The 9,759-nt window shown below is 41.6% G+C and overlaps 1 protein-coding gene across 1 annotated transcript; it reads right to left on the bottom strand.

Annotated features, from left to right (window-relative positions):
- Positions 1–1,057: 1,057 nt before the first annotated feature.
- Positions 1,058–9,559, bottom strand: LOC133798643 (peroxynitrite isomerase Rv2717c). The gene is made up of 4 exons (XM_062237065.1): positions 9,287–9,559; positions 9,041–9,181; positions 8,226–8,294; positions 1,058–1,401 (listed from the first exon to the last, which is right to left on the bottom strand). The coding sequence occupies exons 1-4, from the start codon at positions 9,434–9,436 to the stop codon at positions 1,282–1,284; spliced, it is 480 nt and encodes a 159-aa protein (XP_062093049.1). The 5' UTR covers positions 9,437–9,559; the 3' UTR covers positions 1,058–1,281.
- Between the last annotated feature and the right edge of the window lie 200 nt (positions 9,560–9,759).

The raw sequence follows: 9,759 nt of genomic DNA, 5'->3' as shown, positions 1-9,759 counted from the left end.
TTTTTAAAGTTTAAAACTTGAAAACATACCAAACATGTCTTTAACACGAGGTATGTTTTGCATTTTGTATTTTTTTGAAGCTTTACACTTCTCAAATGTGTATATACACATTTCAAACATGTAGATCTTGAAAAAAATACCCAAATTTAAAAAAAAAAAATCACTCCAAACGTGTAGATTAGAGTGAAAATTACATCTTTTGCAAGAATCACATCGAACAACCATCGAACCACCATCGAGCAAAGTCGATATTTTCGTGAAAATTTTGATTTTTTAAGCCCCATCAAGCTGGCATCGAGTACCATCGAGCAACCATCAAACAATGTTGATTTTCTATAGATTTCAGAATTTCAGATGTGAAAAAAAAAATACACAGATTTGTTCGAAATGCAGTATTTAGTGTCTTAAGTGAAAGAAACATCACTATATTTGAGAAACAGTTAATTACCCATATATTTATGTTTTAAAAATCCTCAAAATGTATGTTGTTTTGGGTATTGTGTTGATTTCTACAAAATAGCCGTATGGAGGTTTTTTTTGTAAGATTTTGGTGTTGGTGGTGCCGTGGGTAGCAGTAATATTATTTTAAAATTGTGATTACAAATTTTAAATTACACATGATTGTGATCAGAATGAAACTTTCAAGCTCTTGAATGAAGATTTTGGAAATTGTTGCAAGGCCTGAGTGTAAAGCTCATGCCATGTTTATGGGAAAAGAAAGAAACCCTCTGCTTATGTATTTGAGTCTATTATTCTGCATTCATGAGTCTGCATTACAAACCCATTTAGATCCCTATCTGTCAATTCCACTGGTTCAGTGCTCAAAGCTTTAATATTCCATCAATACCAAGTACATCATTTGAAGGGTAAGGAATTTGACTCAGATTCTAATCTGGAGTATGATATGAGTTGTTTTATTAGAGTCTTCAAAACTTGTGATGCGGCTTTCTATCACTTTTATTTACCAACATGAACATATTATCCATTACATTGGTGATGATTGAGTTGATGAGTTGTTCTTTCTCAAAGCTTTCTATTAAATAAAACTAAGGATTCATTTGGATAAAATCTCTCTTATTAGTTATTAGTTGTAAATAGAACCCAGAGCTTCTACATGGATTCTTTGCTACTTTTGTTCTCACTGTTCCATGCATCAAGACAGATATGAATATAAAACCATCATTTTCTGAATAATTTCTAGAAAAATTAAGAGATTCCTGTGGTGGCAAAATGAGAACTGATGGATATTTGATGCATCCGTGATTTGCTTCAGTACTCAAATTAGAGTTTCTTGAGTAAGGCATTCAGATGTGGCTCTAGTTTTGTGAGATTTGTAGCCATCTGAACCACATATGACAATCCTTCATCTTTTAACTCAAATACTCTGGCGATCTCTTTGACCTGCCAAAATAACAGTTACCAAGTAAACATTAGAATATACTTTTGTAAAAAAAAAACACATTATTAAGAAGGGGTAGTTATTAAGGTTTGGTTTTAAATTGAAGGGTTTAAGTCAGCAAGAAAATTATATAAGAAAGATGTGTCAAACGTTAGAATGCCAAGAAGGATAATGATATGTAGCACTGTTATCTACATCCAAGTTTATCTACAGTTAAATCCCTGAGATGGTGGCATCCACAATTTTATAGGGTCCAGCAGATTAGTGACATTTCCTGCTCATAAACTGAAATTAGAAAGAATTAGACACCATACATATGTGAGATGACTAAGTCCCTGTTTGGTTGGAAATAAAAATTAAACAAATACATATATTTATATATTGTGCATTGAAATAGTTTTTCCTCCCATTTTTTTAGAGGAATAATTATTCCATCAAAATGGTGGAAAATTTTCAGCAGTTAAATGTTTGCTATTTTAGTTGGTAGTTAGTTTTGGTTGTTATATTAGTTAGTAACTAGTTGTTACTGTTTTCTCTTCTCTGTAACTAGTATAAGTACAACCCTGTACTCTATATTAATTCATTTAATAAGAGAATGATAGGAATTTTCCTGTCAAATGACTATCCAAACAGCAATAACAGCAAGAACACCAGAAATAATAAAAAAAAGAAAACTGTCTTTGTATTGCAACACCAGGATTGTTGGAGAGCCTGGACTCTCCCACAATGGGTTACACCTTTTACCAAATCCTTCACACCCCTCTCAGCTCACAAGTGGCTCTTTAATACTCTCCCTACTGCATTACCATGCACCCTAGCTACACTCAGGCACACCCCAACTAACTAATTGCATAACTAACCAAAAAGTTACAATCAGCTGCTGCCCAGCTCACCCTTAGCCATCCTATTCTTTCTAGCATACACATACATCAAAGGTGGTCTATCAATACCGCCCGCTAGGAGTTTCACCTTGTCCTCAAGGTGGAAATGGGGAAATTGGTCCTGGATGACCCGAAATTCTTCCCAAGTGGCCTCAAAGGCTGGCAGATTTTTCCACTTAATGAGAGCTTGGGGAGGTTCCTTAGAAGTGTCTGGCCTGACTTCAAGCACGGATTCAGGCTCCAAAAGCCATTCCAATTCAGCTGTAAGTCCTGGAGGGAAGGTAGTGGCCTGCTGATTTGGGCCCAAGGCAGCTCTAAGAAGTGAAACGTGGAACACCGGATGTATAGTTGATTCAGGTGGCAGCTGAAGACGATAGGCAGCAGGTCCAATGCGAGCTACCACAGGAAAAGGCCCAAAAAAGCGAGGAGACAACTTCTCATTCTGTCGTTTGGCCACAGCACGCTGTCGATAAGACCTCAACTTCACATAGACCAAGTCTCCCACATTATACTGCACATCCCGGCGCTTGCGGTCAGCTTGCATCTTCATCTTCTGCTGAGCACGATGCAAGTTAAGTTTCAGCAACTCAAGTATCTCATCTTGAGCCTGAAGGGTCTGCTCGACAGCTGAAACTTTGGTGCTAGCTAGCTCAAATCGAAACAAAGGAGGGGGATCTTGATGTTACACAGCTCGGAACGGGGTCATACCAGCTGAGGAATGAAATGAGGTATTATACCAATATTCCGCCCAAGACAGCCACTTCACCCATTGGTTTGGCTTCGAACTCACAAAACATCGAAGATATGTCTCCAAACATCGATTGACCACTTCCGTTTGGCCATCCGACTGAGGGTGGTATGCCGTACTTTGCTTCAATGCTGTCCCTTGCAACCTGAATAATTCTTTCCAGAATAAGCTGATAAAAATCTTGTCCCTATCCGACACAATGGAGCGAGGCATACCGTGGAGCTTAACCACCTCCCTAACAAACACCGCTGCAACCGTCACTGCTTAAAAAGGATGCCGCAATGGTATAAAGTGTCCATACTTGCTCAAACTGTCCACCACAACCAAAATGGAGTCAAATCCATTCGAAAGTGGCAAGCCCTCGATGAAGTCCATCGAAATATCTTCCCAAACTTGCTCCGGCACTGGTAAAGGTTGTAACAAACCCGCTGGAGATTGGGCAAGGTACTTGTGCTGCTGGCAAATGGCACATTCTGCCACAAAACGCTGAGCATCTTTGCGCATTCCACGCCAATACAGATCTGCCGCTACTCGCTGAAACGCCTTGAAGACTCCCGAGTGCCCCCCCACATTACTACCGTGGTATTCATGTAACAACAAGGGAATAAAAGGGGATGAAGACGGAAGCACCAACCTGCCTCGAAACTTGAGGCACCCCTGCACCAAAGAGAACCCGCCACATTGCTGTTCTAAAGACAAATCTCTTGTGATTTTGGCCAACATAGGATCAGCATCTACATGAGCTTGAAGGTCCGGAATAGACAAGACATTTGGAACTGAAATGGCAGCGAGAGAAGCCTCGCAATGAACCCGTGATAAAGCATCCGCAGCCTTATTTTCTAAGCCCGGCCTATATTGTATAGAGAAGTCATATCCTAGAAGTTTTGTAAGCCATTTCTGATGCTCCAAAGCAACCAGCCTTTGTTCCAATAAATACTTTAAACTCCGCTGATCCGTGCGTACCACAAACTTACGCCCCAACAAGTAAGGCCGCCATTTTTGGATGGCCAACACAATCGCCATGAGTTCCCTCTCATAGACTGATTTAGTGCGTGCTCGAGATGACAAAACTTGGTTGTAGAAAGCAATCGGTCGCCCATTCTGCATTAAAACAGCCCCTAATCCTGCTCCCGATGCATCCGCTTCGAGAATAAAGGGTTTTGAAAAATTTGGAAGTGCCAAAACAGGTACCGAACACATGGCACGCTTCAGCTGAACAAAGGCTGTTTGAGCCTCACTTGACCAAGCAAACGCATCTTTTTTTAGCTGATCAGTTAGTGGCCTAGCAATACTTCCATATCCTTTGTCAAATTTACAGTAGTACCCCGTGAGTCCCAAGAATCCTCTCAAGCCTTTAATGGTCTTTGGCACCGGCCAACTCTCCATCGCCTCAATCTTACTCGGATCAGCCGACACTCCTTGAGCTAAAATAATATGCCCAAGGTATTCCACCCTCTCTTGCGCAAACATGCATTTTTTTTTATTCGCATACAACTGATGTTGCTTGAGGCGCTCCAAAACCAAGGTCAAATGATGCACATGCTCCTCCAATGAAGACCTATAGATCAAAATATCATCAAAAAATACCAAAACAAACTTCCTCAAGAAATCCCAAAAAATCTCATTCATAAGAGCCTGGAAGGTCGCTGGTGCATTCGTGAGGCCGAAAGGCATGACAAGGAACTCATAGTGCCCTTCATGTGTGCGAAAAGCTATCTTCTCAACATCCCTAGCCATGACCCGAATTTGGTGATACCCCGACTTCAAATCCAACTTGGAAAACACCGTAGCGCCATAAAGCTCATCCAAAAGCTCATCGATCACTGGAATGGGAAATTTATCGGCCACTGTCTCGCGATTCAATGCTCTATAATCCACACAAAAGCGCCAACTCCCGTCCTTCTTCTTGACTAGTAGCACCGGGCTCGAAAAAGGACTTGTGCTTTGGGCGAATGATGCCTACTTGTAACATCTCGGATACCAACCGCTCAATCTCATCTTTCTGAACTTGGGCATAACGATAAGGCCTCACTGAAACAGGTCTGGATCCACTTCGAAGAATGATAGCATGCTCTCGAGTCCGAGGAGGTGGTAGTCCCGTTGGCATCAAAAAAACTGAATCGAATTGCTGAAGCAAACTGCCCACTGCCATCGGAATTTGCTGCTGTCCCGTCACTATATCTGCAGCCAACGCCCCAAAATGCACCCAGAATCCTTGTGCTTCCTTTTCCACCGAAAAAATCATAGCTTTGAGAGAAATAGGTGACTTACATGGGCTGGGGTCTCCCTGCAACGTTACCCAAACCCCAGCCATTTCAAACTTCATCACCATGGTCCTCCAATTCACCTGCATATTACCAAGGGTTTCCAGCCATTTGATCCCCAAAATTACATCAGCTCCTCCCAACTCCAAAGGAAAAAAATCAGTCATGACTCTCAAAGCTCCCAAATCCAACTCCACTTGGGCACAAATGCCCTCTATACGAACCTTACCACCCGTACCCAATAATACTCCATAACATGTAGTGGCTGTGATGGGAAGGCCAGTAGCAAACACCACATCCATGGAGATAAAATTATGGGTAATCCCACTATCGATTAAAACTGTCACCAGTTGGTGCCCAATATGGCCGGCGAGCTTCATGGTGTGGGCCGATGTAATACCGACCAAAGAGTTTAGAGACAACATAGCTAGGGTCTCCTCCGTGACCATAGTTTCGCCTGAATCCGGCGATGGCGGTGGGGAATCATCAACTGGTAGCACCTCCTCTTCATCCATTAGTAATAAGACTTGAAGCAGCTTCTGGTCACATTCACGCCCTCTAAAAAACTTCTTGTCACATTTGAAACAAACCCCATAGGCCTTTTTGTCCTGATACTCAGCTTCAGTTAACCGGCGGAATGGTGGTGGCTGAGCCGATGCTGGACGGGGTGCGATAGAAGGAGATGGGGACACTGAAGAGGACGCTTGAATCGGCGGTGTGAGCAATCGGGCCACAAAAGGATTCAGAGAGGGTCTGAAAGGGGAGATTGGACTCGGCCTGACTTTGGATAAAGTGGGCCGCGACATTGGGCCCATGTTTAGCAGCTGGTGACCCTCTTCAACACGTTGGGCCGTATCCATAATTTGGCCCAACCCAAGAGGCTGCAGAATGTGCAAGGTTGCCTTGATGTCATCTTTCAGCCCACGCACGAAGCTTCCTTCGAGTATGTGATCCGGAACGTCGGGAATCCGTGAAGCTAACACCTCCCACCGACCCCGATAGTCTTTCACGGTGGAGGTCTGCACGATGGACATCAGCTCTTCGGACAATGAGCCGACCAGAGCCGCTCGGAATCGGAGTAGTATCAACTTCTTTAACGTGGCCCATGATGTGATCGGACGCCTTTGGTTCTCCCACTGGAACCAAGTGAGAGCATCCCCATCCAACCCGACGATGGCCGTTTCTAGCATCACCGGTTCAGTCAGTTTGGTGAGGAGGAAATACCTTTCAGCTCGGTAAATCCACCTGTCCGGATTCTCGCCTGAGAACAGCGGCAGTTCCATTCGAGGGGGTCGATAATCCTAGCCAAAGCTTTGGCCCGAGCAGAATGAATCGAACTGAGCTGGAGGTGGTGGTGGTGGTGGCACAAAATTTGTCGTCGGCGGCGGAGGTGTGTTAATCGAAGGCCCTGCGAACCCAGGTGCTGTAGCTGATGAATTTTCCCCGTCCACTGCTCGTCGCTGCCTATCTGCATCTGCCGCAGTCGACTCTGTGGTCACCTTCCCCGGGGCTTGCAAAAGCTGAGCTAAATGGGCCACCAAGTAACCCATCTTCTTCTCGATGGCCAACAGACGTTGAACCTCTGACTTGAGCAGTTCGATTTCCTTAGGAAGCTGTTGAAATTCCGACCGGACTTCAGTCAATCCACGGATGAACTCTGACTGAACCGCCTCCAGTTTCTCATCAAAAACCTCCATCTGCAATTGTGGCTTCGGTCCCATAAGGATGAATTGCTCTGATACCACTTTGATAGGAATTTTCCTGTCAAATGACTATCCAAACAGCAATAACAGCAAGAACACCAGAAATAATAAACAAAAGAAAACTGTCTTTGTATTGCAACACCAGGAATGTTCGAGAGTCTGGACTCTCCCACAATGGGTTACACCTTTTACCAAATCCTTCACACCCCTCTCAGCTCACAAGTGACTCTTTAATACTCTCCATACTGCATTACCATGCACCCTAGCTACACTCAGGCACACCCCAACTAACTAATTGCATAACTAACCAAAAAGTTACAATCAGCTACTGCCCACCTCACCCTTAGCCATCCTATTCTTTCTAGCATACACATACATCAAAGGTGGTCTATCAGAGAACTCTTTCTCATTCTTTTTTTTTCTCTGATTGTGTCAACTAAAATAAAAAATCATTCCATTGGAATGACATTCCACTGTCTAAAATTGTACCCAAACAAAAAAAGTAAGATGAAAATTGATTAATTTTCATTAATTTTAATTTGTTTTTCCCATCACCCAAACATGACCTAAGTCGATTGGGCTATCCAGATAGGATACACAGTTTTCTTCATTGTTTAGCTTAGTTACCTAAGCCATATACTAACAATAAAACAGAAGAAAACTCACTCTTTCGCCAGTCAAGTGATGACATATGTAATATCCATAGTATAATCAATGATATCCTAAGAACCGAAGCAGCAGTTTCCACATTCGTGTTAAAGATTAGGAACAATCTCAATGAAGACATACTTTTGGCAAAGCTAGAGCTGTACTCAGCTGCTGGATAAAAGCTTTTATGACTAGTGAGTATTAGTAATAAAATCTAAAAGATTTAAATCATTTTATAGGTGCATGATAATCTCAACATTATAAGCAACCAAATACAAAGAGGAAATACCCACACATGCTTATCTCAGAATTTGAACTCCTTCCCTCCCCACCCACACATGCACACACTCACCCCGAATCCTCATCAGTTCAGACAACCCCAATTACCACAAGTAGAAATATGAGACTTTTTGCATCTAACGATCATAAACACAGCACCATTTCACAGATTCAGTAGGTAGCACTATTCTTCTTCAAACTCCACTTGAATTAAGCATAACATATTGATGAAACAATATTTTTCCTGAGGCATCATTAAACATTGATAAATTCAATTATTTATCCACGAATAGCATTAATTACCTTAGAAGCATTTCCCACAAGTTCGCTTTGAAGTTTTATCACTTTCTCATCGGCATCATATGTCCCTTTCTGCAAAAGATAAAATTCACAATATAAACAGATGAAAACATAGGGATGGAAAACAAAGCAAAGCAGAGAGGCCTTTTCACCAGAACAGAAACAGAAGGGCATAAAAACCATTAACATCCATTCCACTAGGATAAGAAACAGAACTTTGATTAATTACAAATAAAAAATACTTGAAAGTACGAAGGACAGAAGAGGATAAGGTAACCATAAGGACAAAAGGCATAACAAAACAAATTCAAACAAGAACTAAGAGAGACAAAAACAAAACACCGCTAAACAAAGAAATGTTTTCAGAAACAGAAAATTTGTTTGTACAGCAACATACCTCATCTCACAGGGGTTTGTTTTACATTCTGAAAAATAATGTGACAACAAGTTCGATGTATGATTGGTATGCTATTCTCCAAGATGCTTTACTACAAATATTATAGCACAGAGTAACCCTTGTTGTAGGAACATTAAAAAAATCTCTAAAATATCGATTGAAACTTATAACCAAAGAACAGTACACTAATAATTAGCATGATGCAAGTGATCAATGACAAAAGCGAATTAGCCAACCCCTCCTACTTTGTCACTCTCAATTTAAAGAGATGAAAGTATTGGAATGCTTATACACGCTTGGCAAGTAAAGGAATGAATTCAAGACACATTAGAAAGAAAAAAGATAACCCAATTAAAGTTTTCGTTGAATGAATAAAACATAAGGTGAGGTGCACAACTAAGATGAACAACTAAACCAATACCTGAACTTCAACGAGACCAGTGCTCTGAGCAATGACAACTTCAATAGTCCCATCCGGTTTTGGCCTCCAATAACCACTCTCTGCGTGCATTGGCTCCCCTGAGCTCAATTTCCAAGTCTTTTGGGCATAAGCTATCACAGGCTTCTCCCATGTCATAAATAAATTGATACATAAATAAATAAAACCCGGTTGGCGGCGTATACTGTAAAGGGAAGAAATTCACATCAAAGTGGTGTATTTTGATACCTTGCCAGAGTGGGAGAAATGGAGCTCTTCGCCATAGGAGAAGGAATTAATGGTGGGGAAGCCACCTTCACCTTGACCTCTCCATTTCCCAAGAAGGAATGAGAGAGGTGCTATTGCCGGATGTATGGGGGGCGCTCCAGAACCGTCCATCAACTTCTTAATGGTTGTTGACTCTTAAGCGTATACTGAGCTTATAGCTTTTACCGTCGTTGCTCGTTGTTGGTCTTCTTCAAACTTGTCAAAAATGAAACGACCGCTTCGGTGCCTCCATCCCTGTCTCCCCACTATTTAAGGGCCCCGTATCCTTTATTATACAGAAATTTACACTTTATACCGGTTTCTATAACTTAATTACAAAAATACCGTCGTTAATTTAATTTACATTAATACCGTTTTCTATACCTTTTTATCATTTTTGTATTTGGTTTTTTTCATTTTTGTCAGTTTTTTTTTCCAGCTTTATTTCTTTCCCT

This window comes from Humulus lupulus, chromosome 8 (assembly GCF_963169125.1).
Source record: "Humulus lupulus chromosome 8, drHumLupu1.1, whole genome shotgun sequence".
NCBI lineage: Eukaryota > Viridiplantae > Streptophyta > Magnoliopsida > Rosales > Cannabaceae > Humulus > Humulus lupulus.
Note: the sequence above shows the minus strand (reverse complement) of the source record. Positions and strands in the feature narration are given on the sequence as shown.